Source organism: Mchenga conophoros, linkage group LG3, assembly GCF_057382185.1.
Source record: "Mchenga conophoros isolate Kocher_MC1m ecotype Shallow Benthic linkage group LG3, M_conophoros_male_GT1.1, whole genome shotgun sequence".
In the NCBI taxonomy this organism is placed as follows: domain Eukaryota; kingdom Metazoa; phylum Chordata; class Actinopteri; order Cichliformes; family Cichlidae; genus Mchenga; species Mchenga conophoros.
The window spans coordinates 53328744-53349106 of NC_140528.1; the positions used below are offsets into that span (position 1 = coordinate 53328744).

Consider the following 20363-nt stretch of genomic DNA (forward strand, 5'->3'; position numbering starts at 1 on the left):
CCAAAGAATCGGTGAGGTCAAGAAGTAAACCTCAAGGCTATATTTTGAAAAAAAAAAAGGAATTCCCAGCATCCTTAACTCTACAGAGCTCCATTAGTTCAAATGTACACAAATCAAATTGGTTATGAAATCAGTAATGAAATCAATACATGCTAAAATAATAGCTGTATGGGTTCAGCTTGGAGTAAAATGTGTCTTTGAAATCACCTAATATCAGCTCACTTGGCCTAGATTTAGTCAGGTTAGGTTGTAGAGCATTTTGAGTGGATTATATTGGCTAGGTATCATTAACCTATACGTGTACTTCCACTAAAACAGCCAGTGTAGGCTTTCAAAAAATAAAAATAGAACTCAATATTTCATACAGAGATAATACCTTGCAACTATAAATGTAATACTTTCAGTCATGTTTGTTGTTTTTTTAATATAATGTTTTTAAATGTGGGTGATAACTTTTAAAGGTTTATTTCTTTTCTGATAGTGTTTCATAGTAAAACAAGAAGTGTTGTGATGTCTTGTACTATGAAGGTATGATTGTAAAGAGCAAACGGGTGAGGTGTTTCAGGTGTGCAGATCCGACTACAAGCCAACGAAATGAAGATAAAAAATTTCAGAGGTGGGCCATTCTGGTGTCACAAATTTATGAAACGAAAAGGACTGTACATCTGACAGAGTGGAGAAGTGTGAAAACATCCACGATCACCAACAGATTTCAAAGGGCTGGACTGCTGCTTGATGGAGATGAGGACACCGCCACGGCCCTTCAGAGGGTGTTCGACTCCAACACTGACAACGTGAATTTTTTTGGTTTTGAAAGCCGACACTGGAGAAGAGGACTTTGGTGGTTTTAGTGCGCAGGAAGAAGAGAAAGATGGTGGTGAATGACTGACTTTTCTTCTTGTTAAAGCCATGTTACTGCACCTGAGCCTAAAAGGTAGGCCAAATCGTTTTTTCTGGTGTGCTGTAGGTTATTGTTATGTACTACTACATTTGTTACTCGTTTATAAAGCACAGTACATGTTTCGTTCTTGTAATTACCGGTACTTGTACATAAAAAGTTGTGCAAATATGTACCGGTAACTTGTTTTTCAAAATATTAATACAAGGGATGTGTTCCCAAACAGCCATCTCTTTCCTGACAATCCCCTTTGTGCATATTCTCTTACATATGGTAAGCAAACATTAAAGCACCTGCGGCTTTTAGTCAGGTGCGGCTGATGTAGGTACAAAACAGGATTTTCCCCTGATTTTAGCTTGTGCGGCTAATATTCAGGTGCGCTTTGTAGTCCGGAAAGTACGGCAATTTAATTTCAAGGGGAAATTAAGTCTCACTGAGGTTAAAGGCCAAAGAATAAAAGTGGGTTTTAAGACGCAATTTAAAATTGGACAGTGAAGGGGCCTCTCTAACGTGCAAGGGCAAATTATTCCATAATTTTGGAGCCACGATAAAGAAGGCCCGCTCCCCTCTGAGCTTCCTCCTGGATCTCAGTACCTCCAGGGTCAGCTGGTCAGCTGACCTGGGAGACCGACAGGGTGTGTGGAGATGAAGAAGCTCAGAGAGGTAAGGCGGGGCAAGACTGTGAACATAAGAATTTTAAAATTAACTCTAAAAGACACAGGCAGCCAGTGCAGTGAGGCTGGAACAGGGGTTATATGCTCTATTTTAAAAGTTCCTTTTAGGAGTCATGAAGAAGCATTTTGAACCAGCTGCAGACTTGAGAGCAATGACTGACTGACCCCCACGTATCTACAGAGGAGGACTCGCAGGGACCACTGGGTCCAAACACCAACAACTCTGTTTTCTTTTCATTAAAATTTAAAAAGTTTAGAGCCAACCAAGCTTTAATGTCATCTAGGCATGTTGTGAGAGGTTTTATGGAGATGCCACCCTTCTGCTTCAGGGGTAAATAAATTTGGATGCCATTATCATCTAGAAAATCTTTCAGTTGACTAAAAACAATTTTCTCTAAAACCTTGGAAAGTAAAGGGAGCTTGGAAGTAGGTCTATAGTTCGCTAAAACTGTGTGGCTGGTGCACAGATGTAACAGTGATTGCTCAGCACTGCTCTTCCTCTCTGGAATACCTTTTTATTCACTGCAAACCGTTTTATTCTCCGCGGGAGTTTGCTTCATTCATCCTGGCCGCTGTTTACATCCCGCCAGATGCGGATGCGCAGGCAGCTCAGTGCACACTCACGGAGCAGATACTGCACATGGAGCGGACATTCCCGGACTCTCTCATCATTGCTCTTGGGGACTTTAACAAAGCGAATCTGAGCCATGAGCTTCCCAAATACAAGCAGTATATTAAATGCCCGACCAGAGAGGAGAGGACATTAGACCACTGTTACAGCACGATCAGCGGGGCCTATCGCGCGGTGCCCCGCGCTTCACTCGGACTTTCTGACCACGTCATGATCCACCTAATCCCCGCGTACAGACAGAGGCTGAAGCTCTCCAAACCTGTCGTGAGGACTACAAAACTGTGGAGCAACGAGGCTGTGGAGGAGCTTCGCACGTGTTTGGAGTCTACAGACTGGGACACAATGAAGGCTGCTTCTAACAGCTTGGACGAGTTTACGGACACTGTCACCTCCTATATCCACTTCTGTGAGGACAGCATTGTGCCATCACGCACCAGGGTGAGTTATAACAATGAAAAACCCTGGTTTACTCCTAAACTCAAAAAGCTGTGGCTGGAAAAGAGAAAGGCGTTCAGAAGCGGAGACAGGGACTGCTACAGAGAGGCCAAGTACAGGTTCACTAAAGAAGTGGACATTGCTAAACACCAGCACTCTGAGAAGATGCAGCAGCAGATCTCAGAGAATGACTCGGCCTCTGTGTGGAAAGGTTTTAGGAATATCACCAACTACAAGCCTAAAACCCCCCACTCCACTGATGACTTGCTCTTGGCCAACACCCTCAACGACTTTTACTGCCGTTTTGACAAGCCATCAGGCAGCCTTCACACCTCCAACGGCCCCAACAATAGAGACACTTTGGACACTCATTCCCCCACCTCTCCCCCCTCCATAGAGCCATCACCACCTTCAAACACTTTATCTACAACACCCCCTCCTCACCCCACACAAAAGAGGATTTCACACCACCTCCTCCCACCACAACTCTTCATATTCATGAAGAAGGTGTGAGGAAGAAGTTTAAGAGTCTGAATGCTCGAAAAGCTCCCGGCCCAGACGGTGTGTCTCCTGCCACCCTCAGACACTGTGCAAACGAGCTGGCCCCAGTGTTTTCTGGCATTTTCAACTCAACGCATGTCATGTGCCTGCCTGCTTCAAGTCCTCTACCATAATCCCTGTCCCCAAGAAACCTAGGATCACTGGACTAAATGACTACAGACCCGTGGCTCTGACATCTGTGGTCATGAAGTCTTTTGAGCGCCTGGTTCTCTCCTATCTCAAGACCCTCACGGCCCCCCTCCTGGACCCCCTGCAGTTTGCATACAGAGCCAACAGGTCTGTAGATGACGCCATCAACATGGCCCTACACTTCATCCTGCAGCATCTGGACTCCCCGGGAACCTACGCCAGGATCCTGTTTGTGGACTTCAGCTCTGCCTTCAACACCATCCTTCCAGACCATCTCCGAGGCAAGCTTTCCCAGATGAATGTGCCTGATCCCATCTGCCGGTGGATCACTGACTTCCTGACGGACAGGAAGCAGCATGTGAGGCTGGGAAAGAATGTCTCGGACTCCCGGACCATCAGCACCGGCTCCCCTCAGGGCTGTGTTCTTTCTCCTCTGCTCTTCTCCCTGTACACCAACTGCTGCACCTCCACCCACCATTCTGTCAAGCTAATCAAGTTTGCAGATGACACCACCGTTATTGGACTCATCTCGGACGGGGATGCGTCTGCCTACAGGAGGGAGGTTGAACGTCTGGTGTCCTGGTGCAGCCACAACAACCTGGTGCTGAATGCCCAGAAGACAGTGGAGATTATTGTGGACTTCAGGAAGCACACAGCCCCACTCCCCACCATCATCCTGACTGACACCCCCATCACCTCTGTGGACTCATTCCGCTTCCTGGGTACCACCATCACCCAGGACCTGAAGTGGGAGCCCACCATCACCTCCGTCATTAAGAAAGCCCAGCAGAGGATGTACTTCCTGAGGCAGCTGAAGAAATTCAACCTGCCAACATGGACGATGATGCAATTCTACACTGCAATCATTGAGTCCATCCTCACCTCCTCCATCACCGTGTGGTACGCTGGAGCCACTATCAGGGACAAACAGAGACTGCAGCGTGTTGTGCGCTCTGCTGAGAAGGTGATTGGCTGCAGACTCCCATCTCTGCAGGACCTGTACACCTCCAGGACACTGGGGCGTGCAGCTCGGATCTCAGCTGACCCATCTCACCCTGGACACAGTCTGTTTGACCTGCTCCCCTCGGGCAGGAGGCTCCAGTCCATTCGCACCAGAACCTCTCGCCATAAGAACAGTTTCTTCCCCTCTGCTGTTGGACACATGAACAATAACCATATGACTGTTCCCACCACTAACACATGACCCTACGCTGTGTTCACTGCATCATTCCATGTTTGGCACTGATCACCACCTGCACTCATGTATATATCATGTATATATCTATCTACTTAGCACTTCTAATTCTTATTCTTATTTTTATTTTAATGTCTATTTTAGCGTAATTTATGAGAGTATGTTTGCACTGAAGCACCACAGCAATTTCCTAATGTTATAAACCTGCTCAACATTTGGCAATAAAACCCTTTCTGATTCTGATTTTGATGCCATAGCCCTGACACTACACACTGCCCTGTCACACCTGGAGAAGAGAGACACGTATGTGAGAATGCTGTTTGTAGATTACAGCTCAGCATTCAATACCATCGTTCCCTCGAAGCTGGACAGGAAACTGCAGGATCTAGGACTGAGCAGCTCCCTCTGCAGCTGGATCCTTAGCTTCCTGTCTGACAGACGCCAAGTGGTCAGACTGGGCAACATCACCTCATCCCCCATCACACTGAACACTGGTGCTCCACAGGGGTGTGTACTGAGCCCTCTCCTGTACTCACTCTACACCTACGACTGCACAGCCACTAACAACTCCAACATCATTGTGAAGTTTGCGGACGACACTACAGTGGTGGGTCTTATCACCAATGGTGATGAGACGGCTTATAGGGAGGAGGTCAGCGCCCTGACCCACTGGTGTCAAGACAACCATCTCACCCTCAACGTCGCAAAGACAAAGGAGTTGATAGTGGACTTCCGGAGGTGCAGAGAAGTACACACCCCCATCACCATCAACGGCGCTACTGTGGAGAGAGTGAGCAGCTTCCGGTTCCTTGGCGTACACCTGGCTGAGGATCTTACATGGTCAGTACACACAAACAAAACAGTGAAGAAGGCGCAGCAGCGCCTCTTCTTTCTCAGGAGACTGAAAAGATTCGGCATGAGCTCCCGCATCCTCAGGACCTTCTATCACTGTGCCATTGAGAGCATCCTCACTGGATGCATCACCACCTGGTATGGCAACAGCACCGCCTACAACTGCAAAACTCTCCAGCGAGTAGTGCGGTGCTCTGAACGGATAATTGGAGGTGAGCTTCCCTCCCTCCAAGACATCTACAGGAAGCGGTGCCTGAGGAAAGCGGGGAGGATCATCAAGGACTCCAGTCACCCCAGCCATAAACTGTTCAGACTGTTTCCATCAGGAAGGAGGTTCTGCAGCATCCGGTCCCGTACCAGCAGACTGAGAGACAGCTTCTTCCACCAGGCCATCAGACTGCTGAACACGTCATAGACACCTCAGCTTCACTACTGGAACTTTAACATTATGCACTCCATACTGTACAGTAATGCCACTGCCCGCTGTTGTGTTACTGCACACCCTGTGCGTGCTGCCCTTCTGGTCCCTCGTTTCACCTGCAGGACAATACAGAAGCAGCCGTTAAACACTGAACCCGCGCGCGCACACACACGATCCGCACTTCCTAATGCTACACACTGACTTGGAGTCTTAGCTTAATGATCCCGCGCCGGTGGGAGCTCCAACTCTCTCCTAAGTAGCTCCCCCGACAAGCCCTGATCACCAACAGGTGTGGCATGAACTTCAGGTGTGGCCAGTCCTTCCGCAGGGCCACACCCCTCAGGCCTGCAGGTGGCTGAGCTCCATCCTCCAGCCACACCCGCAGACATACACACCCATACCCTGCCTATACATATGAGTGGGACACAGACTAACACAGCACAGTGCAGAAAAACACACACATCACCAAAATAATAATAACAACAATATCAACGGGAGGTGAGTCAAAACTGCTCACGGACCCCGAGTCCTCCAGAGCTGGGTCCGTGACAGTACCCCCCCTCTAAGGGTCGGCTCCCGACGACCCGAAAACAAAAACACAAACCAAAAACCACAGCACAACCAACCCAGGGCGGGCGGCGGGGGTCCAGGACGGAGGGCCAGAACCAAAAACCACAAAAGAAACAACCCCCCCAAGGTCACAGATCCAAAGTCCGACCGCACCCCCTGCAACGGAGCAAAAAAGGAAAAACGCCACAAAACAGTCTCAGGCGGCCCATCATTACAAAAAGAGTTCAGGGGGCCTACCTCGAGTCCAATGGCGGCAACGTTGCAGCTCCGGCGGACGGCCACGGGTCCGGCAGCAGCAGCAAAACAGTTCTGGGGGCCTGCCACTGCTCCAGTGGCGGCGGCACTGCTGCCCCTCCGGTGGCGAGCCCTGGGCCCAGTAGCGGCGGCGCTGCTCCCCAGGCGGCCTGCCCGGGATCCAGTGGCGGTAGCGGCGCTGCTGCTCCTCCGGCGGCCTGCCCCGGGTCCGACGGCGGCGGCGCTGCTCCCCAGGCGGCCTGCCTGGGATCCAGTGGCGGTGCTGCTGCTCCTCCGGCGGCCTGCCCTGGGTCCGACGGCGGCGGCGCTCCTCCCCAGGCGGCCTGCCCGGGATCCAGTGGCGGCAGCGCAGCTCCGGTGAACAACAGCGAGGTGTGGTACATGGCCGATGACATGCCGGTCGATGACGCGCCGGTTGCTGACACAGACGCGCTGGGCGTAGCTGGCGTGGAGGGCGCGCTAGACGTGATGGTCCATCTGACTCGCTGACCTCCAGTTCAGGCTGAGCGGGTCTCTCCGGACCTCCGAGCTCCTCCGGTGGCAGCGCGGGCTCCACAGGCTCGCTGAGCTCCTCCCGCTCGCCTATCTCCGGCTCGCTGAGCTGCTCCAGCTCCGGCTCACAGGGCTCCGCAGCTGGCGGTGCGGGCTCCTCCGGCTCGCCTAGCTCCTCCGGCACGCTGAGCTGCTCCTCCTCCGGCTCGCTGGGCTCCACGGCTGGCCGTGCGGGCACCTCCCACTCTCTGAGCTCCGCCTCGCCTAGCTGCTCCTCCCGCTCTCCGGGCTCCTGCTCCGGCTCGCAGGGCTCCACGGCTGGCCGTGCGGGCACCTCCCGCTCTCTGAGCTCCGCCTCGCTGAGCTGCTCCTCCCGCTCTCCGGGCTCCTGCTCCGGCCCACAGGGCTCCACGGCTGGCCGTGCGGGCACCTCCCGCTCTCTGAGCTCCTGCTCCGCCTCCCGCTCTCCGGGCTCCTGCGCCGGCTCGCAGGGCTCCACAGCTGGCCGTGCGGGCATCTCCGGCTGCGCTTCAGCCACAGATGGATGATCCGGAGGCGAAGATGGTGACGCGGTGTCCGCAGGTGGGGAAGGTGAAGGTAGAGTAGGTGATGCGGACAGCAAAGCCGAGAGTACTGTGGTTGCTGCAGTCGGACGGAACTCTGGTAAAGAAGTGGCTGCAGAGGGCGGAGGCGACGATGGTGTGGCAGCTACTCCCGGCAGACTGGACAGCGATGCAGGGACAGATGGGTGAAATGATGGCAGAGGTGGTCCAGCCGGCATATCGACCTCCAACTGAGGATGAAGGTGAGAGGCTGACTGGACTGAAGACTGAGCTACCAGCTGGGCAGCAGGCTGAGGTGAGGGTGAGATGGCTATTATGAAGGGTGGAGAGGATGAAAATGTTACAGCTGGCTCAACAAATTCCAGGGGTCCAGAGGCAACTGAGACCTCCAGTTTGGCCTCTGGGGAAGCCCTGGGGAGAACCTCCGTCTCCATACGGTCAGACTGAGCCAAAAAGTCATTTGGGTCTGTATGCTCGGAACTCCCCAGCTCCCAGCTTACAGTCTCAGAGGGAACATTTTCTGAGTCTTTGGAGGTACAGCAAACAGTTTCTATTGTCGTGTTTACAGGAAGGGAATTCATAACACCGGCAGAGTCCATTTTACTCACTGTGGCGTCCAGAGCCGCTGGTCCTGAGTCTTCGACCAGCACAGGAGTGAGTGTGGATGTGGTTGAACGCTGCTTGCGAGGACGCTTTCTCCTCCGTGAAGGCGGGGCCGCGTGCATGGAAATCCGCTGTTCATCTGTGTTTTGATCGTACATGACAGGGTTTATTATTGAAACAATATAGTCTGGTTTACTCACTGCGGTAATGAGCGCTGTCGGTCCGTTGCCAGCTGACCGGGCTGAAACCGCAGGAGTAGGTTGAGGCGTAATGGAATGGCGGTGGAGAGTGCGGCATGCCTTCTGTAATGGCGGATCAAACGATTGTGCCGCGAGCATCGACGGGAAAGCCCTCCGCCGACGCGTGAAAAACCAAGCGGCAAGAGTCTCTAGGAGAGCAGCCGAACTGTCCGTGCTCGGGCCACCCAAGCCAAATAATTCAAAACTCGAGCTCTCCCTTAAACTAGTGATCAATTGCCTAAGTTTGTTAATGTCCAAAATGTTCATGGTGAGGGTAGTGGATGTGAGGTAATTGTCAAGGAACACTACCTGTAGGTGTCTCCTGTATGGGTCTACAGCCTGGATCACGCTCCGGCAGTAATCCCATAGCTGCGCGAGAGATCTCTCCTCCGTGGCAACTCCTGAGTTTGCTGGGTCCATGGTGGTTGGCGAGATCATTCTGTCACGGTCTGGAGGGCAGACCGTGGGGATGTGGGGAAAGGAGGACCCAAAACGCAGACTCTGCGATGCAAACAGTGCTCTTTATTTACAGTGGAAAGCTGTAAACACAATAACTCCCCGTTGCTCCCTCGAACCCCGTGTGCGTGCTTCCCTCCGACGTCTGTGCTCGTGCTCGTGCTCCCCGCTGTTGTGTTACTGCACACCCTGTGCGTGCTGCCCTTCTGGTCCCTCGTTTCACCTGCAGGACAATACAGAAGCAGCCGTTAAACACTGAACCCGCGCGCGCACACACACGCACGGACGCACGCGCACACACGCACACACACACACACACACACACACACACACACACACACACACACGATCCGCACTTCCTAATGCTACACACTGACTTGGAGTCTTAGCTTAATGATCCCGCGCCGGTGGGAGCTCCAACTCTCTCCTAAGTAGCTCCCCCGACGAGCCCTGATCACCAACAGGTGTGGCATGAACTTCAGGTGTGGCCAGTCCTTCCGCAGGGCCACACCCCTCAGGCCTGCAGGTGGCTGAGCTCCATCCTCCAGCCACACCCGCAGACATACACACCCATACCCTACCTATACATATGAGTGGGACACAGACTAACACAGCACAGTGCAGAAAAACACACACATCACCAAAATAATAATAACAACAATATCAACGGGAGGTGAGTCAAAACTGCTCACGGACCCCGAGTCCTCCAGAGCTGGGTCCGTGACAACCTGTCAGTTAGGAAGTCCAAGATCCAGTTGCAGAGTGTGATGTTTATTCCCAGTAGGTCCAACTTCTTCACCAGCCTCTGGGGAATGACAGTGTTGAATGCTGCGCTGAAGTCATTAAACAGCTATCTGACATAAGTGTCCTTTTTGTTGAGATGGGAGAGAGAATGGTGAACAGCAGACGAGATGGCATGATTTCTGGAGCGGTTTGGGCAGTAGGCAAACTGTAGCAGCTCCAGATTTGGTGGAAGGTGAGTTTTCATGTGCCTCAATACCAGCCTCTCAAAGCACTTTGCGATGATGGGTGTAAGTGTCACCAGCTGGTAGTCATTGAAGCAGGAAACAGTGGCACTTCTTTGGCACTCGGGTGATTTTTGTAGTTTTGATGCATAGATCAGTGGTGTATTTAAGATTGTCCAATCTGGGGGAGGGGTGAAGCCTTTGTTGGGATTCAGAGATTCTTTTATTGCTACCATATAATCTGCCTTATGAAGAATGTATTAATAATATGTTTTACAGTATCATTTATCAGTAATATTTCCTGCAGGGTTTATAAAATTGCATTGAATATGTCTGTCATCACATTGACCTTTCTCTTTTTACAGGTTGAGTTCATTTTATACACAATGCATAAATGTGCTTGGTTAAGAGTTGATGTTCCATTCTAGAAGGTTTTAAGCTTCACTGGTGAGAAGGTCCAGATGATACATGCTGAGGGGAGATGAGAACATAGCAGGTTAATTGCATGCACGCTTACGATACACATATTAATCTAGTAGCAGGTCTGAGCGAAGGCCTAAGCGTCTTCCACTTCAGTTTGAGACTGGCTGCAAAGTACTCTACTTAGTGATTAATGACGAGGGTCCATTATTAGCTCTCAGAGATGCCAAGACCTGAAGTTATTACCTTAAAAGGCAAGTAATGTAGAAAAGAGAAGTTATATGTCGGTTTATGGTTATTAAAAGTGTATGTGATGTACCCTTGTCTGCACGAGTTGAACTTTTGCCCGTCTGTCACCATGTATTTTTGAACTGTATTGACCTAGGTGTGATATTTTATCCTATAAAACCAGAACCCAATGTATTCTTGTCAGAGCAAAACAATCCGTATGCTGACGGTTGGTTGTTCTCCTGTGATAATAAAACTCATCGTTTGATTGCACTTTTCCGGAGCCTCCGTCGTTTGTTGTCTGGTCTGAAGTTGATCGATCTCGCAGCACCTTGTATGCTGAATGTTTGAGTAAACAAGGTCTAACATGCTGTCCCCTCTTGTCGCAAAGTCAATGTTCTAATGAAATTTGGGCAGAACTGATTTTTATCAGGTATCTCTCCCTCCTTTTTTGTGACATTGGCAGGACTTTTATTTTGTTGTAATTATAAAAGACCAAATTGGTTGTGAGAGTTGATCATTCAAGATCAGCTCAGCAGACAAAACACAGTTTAAGTGTCATGGTGAGCTGTGCTGGAGGCTAGAGTAGGGCCCAAATACAGGACTCTGAGACAATATTAACTCAAAGAGGCAGCTTTTTTTGATATAGTAATTACATAAAGCAAAGTACAAGACAAAACACTAAAAGAAGCAAACAAAAGATAAACTTGAACTCAGATCTTGGCAACTGAAGCACTCATAACCAGATATAACTGAGAGAACATGAAAGACACTCTATGGCACAGCTACTATGGAGAACATGACAAAGAACAGAGGGCACACATGAAGGGTAACGAGGAGATGGGTAACAGGTGTGAACACAGCTGGGACTAATCAGTCATGGCCAGACACAGAGGAAGGAAAACCGGTTACACTTTTTGTTTTCTTTTATTTTTCAATACCAAACTGTCATAATACACATAGGTACATATAGAAATGATCTTTTTCTTTTTTATAGCATATAAAAAAAAACATAAATGGGATGAGTACCTGAATACCCCCACTCCCTCCCAATAATGTAAAAATGAATATGTTACAGAGGAAATGAATTAACCCATACAAAATATACAAAAAAAAGCAAGAACAAGAAATCAACAATAAGATAGTAGTGCGTATCCTTATAGTTTAATATTAACATTATTAAATATTGATATAAATCTTAACAAATATTAAGAGTAGTAACAATATTAATATTACTGAATCCCTGCTCAGCGGTTGAAACAAATTAATAATGCTGGAATATCTTTAAATAAAGCATTCTTATAAGGTAGAACAGCCACTGCCGGGAATAGCAGAACAATTTGTACACTGTCATATGGTGGACTACAGAGAGAGTTCTACTTTTCTAAGTATTTAAGTAATGGTTTCCAGTGAGTAAAAAAAAATATATATATATATTGGATGAGCCTCTGATGGAGAATTTTATCTTCTCCAATTTTAAGAGTCCTAAGATATCCTGTAACCAGACTTTAATTAATGGTGGCTGAGATGATTTCCACAACAACAAAATTATTTTTCTAGCGATGAGAGAAACAAAGGCAATAAGGTTATTTTGAATAGTTGTAGTATGAAGGTTATTTGGTGGTTTTCCAAATATAGCAATATGTGGAGTCGGAATCAATTTTATACCCAATGTATCTGAAATTATTTTGAAGAATTGATGCCAAAATTCAGACAACCTAGGACATATGAGTAAGATTGCAAGGTATCTGTGAGCATCTGTTACATTTATCATCAAATTTATCTGGGTAAAATGTTGACAGTTTTTCTTTACAGTAGTGTAATCTGTGGAAAATTTTAAATTGTATTAAAGAAAGTCTGGCACAACTACAAGACAAATTAATGGCCCCTACCGCTCCATCCCACAACAACTCAGAAAAACTCATATGGAGTTCTGACGTTGAGAGTTCTACTACCTGATGTGAGGTATATAAGACTGCCTACAGCCTCTCTATACGTCCTCACATCTCTCACCTTTGATCACAGGGAGTTACTCTGGGTTTACAGTTCTGCATGTTAAACCTCATCAGTATCTTATTGACATATGTTTCTTGTGACATTGTTATACATCCCTCAGACTGAGTGAAATCAATACCCAGAAAATGCTGAAGTCTGCCCAAGTCTTTCATTTTAAATCGGACTGAAAGCATTTCTTTCACATCCTTCATTACCTTTTCATTGCCAGCTGCAATTATCCACCCAGGTGATCACCTTGCCATGTCCTGCCTCCTTGGTATAAACACAGTAGTCTGCTGGGTTTTGCCTGAAACAGTTCTCAGTTAGGTAGGTTTAGTTCAGTCTTCATGTTTATTATCTTGTTCCCCAATCAGTCATGTCTTCTTTCACTCCTGTCTCTGTGCTCCGTGTTCCCTTTGTTCAATGTCAAGTCCACATCTTTGTGTTATACTTCCTGTTTTACTTTGACGTTCCCTTGTCTCATGCCAGTGTTTCAAGTTTTGCTTCCCCTTGGTCCCGTCACGTTTCATTTCTCCCAGCTGTGCTCTCCTCCAGTGTCTCATTCCCTCATTATCCCTCAGTATATTTAAGCCCCATGTTTCCCTTGCTGTGTGTTAGGTTATATTATTTTCTAGTGTAGCTCCCATCCAGCAAATAAAGCTTTGGGGTTTTTTTTTTTGTTTACTCTTCGCCTCTGTTAGGCTACGTTCACACTGCAGGTCTTAATGTTCAATTCCGATTTTCTGATCAAATCCGATTTCTTTGTCTGCTTGTTCACACTACAAATAAAATGTGACAGCAAACACACTCTAGTGTGAACCCTCAAAGCGGCCCGCGTGCGCAAAAGAAGACGTCACACACAACGTGCTCTGTTTAGACTCAGACCAAACAGTATTGTTTGACTGATGGCCCTTAATATAAAGACTTGTTTCAGACTTTACGTTTCCCAATTTTGCTTTAAGTTTTAAAGTTATTTTGTTATTTACATATGGCCTAATAATTATCCTTATTGCTGTTTTAGAGGAGCAGTGCTTCAAAGGAAAGTTGCAGATTTCTGTCAGAATCTGCAGATTATACAGTACAAATAAAATGTTCATGTTTCTCCAACATTGTCTTCCCAACAGTTTCACTGACATCTACACGGGATGGCCAGGAAGCGTTCACGATGTCTTCTCGGGCTCTTCTCCGGCGCTGATAATTGGCGTCTGTCTTGTGTCAGTGAAGTAGAAGACGGATTTAAGGTGACATGGCCATTCAAACAGCAGTCGCTTTCTAAAACATTAGATATGTATCGAATTCAGTACCACATACGAAAGTGACCTGGGTCGGATTTGAAAATATTGGATTTGTGCTGTTCACACTGTCATACCATGATCGGATATGGGTCGCATAGGGTCAAAAAAGTCAGATTTGATGCGCTTTCCCCTGCAGTGTGAACATAGCCAAAGTCTGCATTTGGGTCCTCCAATGCCAGCACACAGCCTGTTCATGACAAATGCAGCACATAACAGCAGGGTGCAAGGTGCTAGCAGGCATCTACACGGTACGCCATAACCAAGTGGCCGGCTTAGTATACAGAAACATCTGTGCTGAGTGTGGCCTGGAAGTCAAACTGGGAGAGTTGAAGGTAGTTGAGAATGACCGAGCTAAGATCCTGTGGGACTTCTGAATGACAGCAACATCAGGAAGAAGGAACACGAAAAGCTGGAGAAATACCAAGGGCTCAGAGAAGATGTGGAGGGTGAAAATAACAGTGGTCCCAGTGGTAATCAGAGTGCTTTGTGCAGTGACTCCCAAGCTAGACGAGTGGCTCCAGCAGATCCCAGGATCAACATCTGAGATCTTTCTAGAAGAGCACAGCCCTAGGAACAGCTAAGATACTGCGCAGGACCCTCAAGCTCCCAGGCCTCTGGTAGAGGACCTTAAACGATAGACCGCCCGCAGGGGCGAGAGGGGAATTTTTAATGACCTTGTGTGGGTGTGTCCTGTCAACTCTCCCACCTTGGTGAGCTTTGTCTGGTGGCTGCTTGCTCCTCCTCTGTGAAGTGTGTGTTTTGGTGATTTAGCCGTTTTCAGTTACTTTTCAGTTTAGTAAAACTAGAAGTGCTAGAAAACCTAAAAGTCAACCAAACACGGGGGCCAGTTTAGCTCAGTGGAAAACAGCGAATTGAGTTCGAGTCCAACCTGCGGCCCTTTGCTGCATGTCTTCCCCGTCTCCCTCTTCCTCTGCACTTTACTCTTCATTTTCACTATTACTATCCAATAAAAGGCAAGGTGCCTTGTTTCTTTGAGGATTTCTCCAAAATGTGATGATCAGAGTTATGGATGGTCTGGTATGATAAGTGGTTTTGTTTGGAGTTGTGCAGAACTTGTCTGTGTCACCATTTCAGAGAATATGATCAAGAGATGACAATAGCCAAATTGTCCAGCAGGTGCCACTGTGGAGATGGTTTCAGATTGTTTTGAATCGTCAATACAAGCACAAACACTTCAAATCTTTCATGAAGCCTTGCTTTGCTCATCATGGTGACACCTTCACTGGAGATCTGTATCTCATCATTGCCATAGTTATGTCACAGTGTAGCTGGAAGCTGAGCCAAAATCCAGATTAAAGGGCAAACTTCATAAATCGCAAAACTGACCTTTATCTTCTGAAGCAGAAAATCCACATTTATTCCCAACTAAGGGTTTAAATGCACAAAGGGCCAAAATAAGACAGAAATAAAACAGGAAACAAACACTGAGACAGAGACTAAGATGCACAAACTTGACAGGGACAAAAAAGAAAACAAACATGAAGCTGAAACCAGCTAAACCTGGGGGTAGGGGTTTGGTCGGTGTCTGGGCTAGTGGGCTGACAAGACTGACACACTTTGTACAGTTACATCATAGTCATTGGTTACAACACATAGCAAGGGCGTAGATTTGGTTTTGGCATTGGTGGGGACGGATGATTCAACCACTGAACCCTGCCCTGTTCCTTTTTTCCTTTTTGTCGCTTCTTGAGAAAAAAAAAAGGAGAAATATACTTGCCTACATATGCTATTCTTCATGCTTTTAAATCATTTAAAATTACAGTTCATAGTTTTATATGTGAATTATATAATGTTAAATTACTATTAAACAAATGACTGACTAAGTATTTTAGGCTTTTGTTTACTTCAGCCATATTCCATATCAATCAGGTATCATATAAAAATAAAAATAGCTTCAAATACAGTCATGACAATAAAAGAATATGACTTTAAGGACTTAACAACATTAGTTCAGTTATAGTGCACCAACATCTCTAACACATTAGCACTAAGGGAACACTGAATAACCTGGTGGTTTTTGTCCATAAAACCACTTAGCTACGATTACCACAAAAGATCTCTCGGCAAAACGATGCAACATTTTAGGCACAATATTGCCCCGATCAAATCAGTGAGCTGGGATGTTTTATTCTCAACATGAACTACTGTTACAGCAAAAGACATGGACTACTGGTGTCCCACACAACAACTCAATGTCCATGTGAAGGAGCCAAACACATGCCTGCTCCTCTTGTTAACTGAGATAAACTGCTGGCATATTTGTTTTACATCTATACTGTCCAGACTCTCCTGGTGGACATGGCATACATCAGGATTGTTTAATCTCATTTGAGTCATTGTTGACCTTAGCCATCTTTTTAGTCTTGTGAGAGCACTGAAGCTTCTTTCAGCCTCAGTACATGCGTTTTATCCTCAGATTAAAATTATTGTGTGCTTGATGTGCCTCACCTTTGGGCCTGGCTCTTCCCCTCTGACTGCACTAGGACATATTGCTACCTGACAAAATAACACATGGATTCGTGCCATATAAAAAGTGAGACATGTCAATTCAGATTCTTTGTCAAATATACACTAATGAAACAATTTACATCAGCAGCCTAACAATTGTCATGATAATAAATACTAGTTAATCTATAGCACCAAATCATCAGTCAGTCACCTGTGACCTCGCCTCTTCACCTCTGTCCGAGCTACAACATGGCAGAGCTGCCTCTGTCACCTGATGAATAACAGTGAGCCATTCCACATACATACAGTCACACATGTGCTTCAAATACAGTCATGAACCACCAAGTCATCATCCAACTTCACCTGTGATTCTTGTATCACCATTACTCCACCACTACACCATTATTAAAACAATTTGTGCAAAGTGCACTCCAAGGTGGAATATTTGCAAAATCATGACTACCTCATATTTTGTCTCAAAAATTAACCCTATGAATATGTCAGCACCATTAGGATGAAATTATTGTGGCACCAACATTTTAACGTTAGACACATACTTTTAACAGCCTCTGTAAACCAATATCCTGGCCTGCTCGAGGCTGCCGTTTTCTCTGACAGTTTCAATCAAAATTGGAAATGCTACTGTGGGAGACTGAGAGAACTAATAGTGCTGCCTGTTGTGCAGTTAGTTTCCAAAACACGTTATTCATGGTTACATACAGTTTCAGACTGATGTGGGCCAAAGCCTAGCATAGCCTGTAACGTTATTATGAAGGACACATTTTATGAGTGAACTTGAGTTCAAGTGACTAACAGGTTTCTTTGAAAAATACTTTATTAAATATAAATTTCGTAACTGAAGTCAGTGAATTCCATGTTGATGCCAACTGTAATTTCAGGAATAGAAACAGCATGAAGATTGAAGTGTGAGCATAAGATTCAATTTTAAAAACTATACTAAGAATAAGAATAAAGGAGCGAGCTCTTGGTGTGAGTGAGGTGGCTCTTAAAAGAGCCGTTGTTGGTAGGAGAGCGTGCAGCTTAAGCTCTCTCTCCGCGGATGCGGCGAGCCAGCTGGATGTCTCTGGAAGCGCAGGTCGGTCTTGAAGTCCTGAGCGATGTCGCGCACCAGGCGCTGGAAGGGCAGCTTGCGGATCAGCAGCTCGGTGGATTTCTGGTAACGGCGGATCTCTCGCAGAGCCACGGTACCAGGCCTATAACGGTGGGGCTTCTTGACGCCTCCGGTAGCCGGGGCGCTCTTACGGACGGCCTTGGTGGCCAGCTGCTTCCTGGGGGCTTTACCACCAGTAGACTTGCGAGCAGTCTGCTTGGTTCGTGCCATTCTTCCTCACTTTCCCCCTGTGACAAGAGCAGAAAATGTAGCGAACAGAGGAGACTCGCTGCTCTTAAAGTGTGTGACTGGCTGTGACGCGGTGCCGCTCCGGCTCGTGATTGGTGACGGGCTCCACGTGTAGCATCGCCCCGCCTCGGTGTGTGCTGCTCATTGGAGAAAAGTGCATTGAATTTGCGCGCTGCCGCAAGCCTCTCTGCGATTGGTGCCTGACGAATCCGCCCGCGCCCTGCAGAAATATAAGCGAGGTTTTGAGCTGATCGGGCCACATTTTCTCTTAGTCTCGATACTACGAAGAAAAGAACCTGTCAAAATGAGTGGACACGGCAAGACTCGGCAGGAGCAGGCTCTAAAGAGGAAGGAGAGGCTAAAGGCGCTAAGAGAGAAACAGCTTCATGGGCGAGAGCAGGACGATTGTGAGCCAGAGAGCAAAAAAGCCACATTAGAAGAGGCCACTCAAGAGGAACACAGAGAACTGACATTGAGGAATTACGCTCCAGAGGATGAAGAGCTAAAGGAAATACCGGTGCCTAAGACCAATCCAGCATCAGTGGAAGATAAAGTAAATTATAATCCAGAGCCCATCATTGAGGAAGTGGATTTAGCCAATCTTGCCCCAAGAAAACCAGACTGGGATCTAAAGCGCGATGTGGCAAAGAAACTGGAGAAGTTGGAGAGGAGAACACAGAGAGCCATTGCTGAACTCATCCGTGATTGTCTGCGTTGCCATGAAGAGGAGTTGGCCGGAGCCATCGGAGCAGAGGCGGGAGATTCAGACTGAATCCAAGATGGGACAGAAACCAAGGAGACTAAACAGAGATGCCCAAGATTTACTGCAGCAGTCACATCTGGGTTGTGCATACAGAGGTGGATGATTTAATTGTGCACGGAGTAAAGCAGTGTTTCCTGTCAGGTCTTCAGACAAGTCATAGCTTCTGTCCTTGTAGTACATTCTGTATATGTTTTTTTGTTTTCTGAATGATGACAGTGAGCCGTTCTTCGTTTTCAACTCACGACGTCATCTGTGATTTTCCGTTCAAAGATCTGCTGCAGTTCCACCGCAACCACGGCAAGGAGGGAACCATTGTGGTAACACGGGTGGAAGAGCCCTCTAAGTACGGTGTGGTGGTGTATGAGGCGGACAGCGGGAGGATCCATCGCTTTGTGGAGAAACCACAGGTCTTTGTCTCCAACAAAATTAATGCCGGCATGTACATCTTCAATCCGAGCATGCTCAGCAGGATCCAGCTGAGACCAACATCCATTGAAAAAGAAATATTTCCTGTCAGGGCAGGGGAGGGACAGCTGTATGCCATGGAGCTGCAAGGTTTCTGGATGGACATCGGCCAGCCTAAAGACTTCCTGACAGGGATGTGTATGTACCTCCAGTCAGTACGACAACACGCACCTGAGAGATTACGCACAGGCCCCGGTTTCCTCGGCAACGTCTTGGTTGATCCCACAGCACAGATCGGGGAGAACTGCACCATCGGCCCGAATGTCACCATCGGCGCCGGCGTTGTTGTGGAGGATGGCGTGAGGATAAAGAGGTGCACGGTGCTGAAAGGGTCAAGGGTCCGATCGCACTCGTGGCTGGAGAGCTGCATCGTGGGGTGGAGCTCGTCAGTCGGCCAGTGGGTGCGTATGGAGAATGTGACGGTGCTGGGGGAGGACGTGATCGTCAATGACGAGCTTTACCTGAACGGTGCCAACGTCCTGCCTCACAAATCCATCAACGAGTCAGTCCCGGAGCCGCGAATCGTCATGTAGCGTCAAGCTCACTCATCCATCAGACAGCTTGCACGGAGATGCGCCCAGCTCCGCAGCACGCTGGACAGCCAGGAAGATGATAAACTGCCCGCCCTCAACCTGCTCATCTGTCTTGTTGCCAGATACTTTGAACAGAATGATCTGGCAGATCAGCAGGAGTGAAGTCTTGTCAACTACATTTGTTACTCGTTTATAAAGCAGAGTACATGTTTCGTTCTTGTAATTACCGGTACTTGTACATATATGTAAAAAGTTATGCAAATATGTACCAGTAACTTGTTTTTCAAAATATTAATACAAGGGATGTGTTCCCAAACAGCCATCTCTTTCCTTACAATCCCCTTTGTGCATATTCTCTTACATATGGTAAGTAAACATTAAAGCACCTGCGGCTTTTAGTCAGGTGCGGCTGATGTAGGTACAAAACAGGATTTTCCCCTGATTTTAGCTTGTGCGGCTAATATTCAGGTGCGCTTTGTAGTCCGGAAAGTACGATAATTTAATTTCAAGGGAAAATTAAGTCTCACTGAGGTTAAAGGCCAAAGAATAAAAGTGGGTTTTCAGACGCAATTTAAAATTGGACAGTGAAGGGGCCTCTCTAACGTGCAAGGGCAAATTATTCCATAATTTTGGAGCCACGATAAAGAAGGCCCGCTCCCCTCTGAGCTTCCTCCTGGATCTCAGTACCTCCAGGGGCAGCTGACCTGGGAGACCGACAGGGTGTGTGGAGATGAAGAAGCTCAGAGAGGTAAGGCGGGGCAAGACTGTGAACATAAGAATTTTAAAATTAACTCTAAAAGACACAGGGAGCCAGTGCAGTGAGGCTGGGACAGGGGTTATATGCTCTATTTTAAAAGTTCCTGTTAGGAGTCATGAAGCAGCGTTTTGAACCAGCT

The 20363-nt window shown here is 47.4% G+C and overlaps 2 protein-coding genes and 2 pseudogenes across 2 annotated transcripts; 2 read left to right on the top strand and 2 right to left on the bottom strand.

Annotated features, from left to right (window-relative positions):
- Positions 1–6577: 6577 nt before the first annotated feature.
- Positions 6578–8956, bottom strand: LOC146579485 (uncharacterized). Its single transcript, XM_085267963.1, has one exon. It carries the CDS (start codon positions 8954–8956, stop codon positions 6578–6580), a length of 2379 nt encoding a protein of 792 aa, XP_085124089.1.
- An 8396-nt stretch (positions 8957–17352) lies between these two features.
- Positions 17353–17688, bottom strand: LOC146579486 (uncharacterized). Its single transcript, XM_085267964.1, has one exon. It carries the CDS (start codon positions 17686–17688, stop codon positions 17353–17355), a length of 336 nt encoding a protein of 111 aa, XP_085124090.1.
- A 322-nt stretch (positions 17689–18010) lies between these two features.
- Positions 18011–18485, top strand: LOC146579487 (coiled-coil domain-containing protein 12 pseudogene; annotated as a pseudogene).
- A 156-nt stretch (positions 18486–18641) lies between these two features.
- On the top strand, positions 18642–19691 carry LOC146579488 (mannose-1-phosphate guanylyltransferase catalytic subunit beta pseudogene; annotated as a pseudogene).
- The last annotated feature ends 672 nt before the right edge of the window (positions 19692–20363 follow it).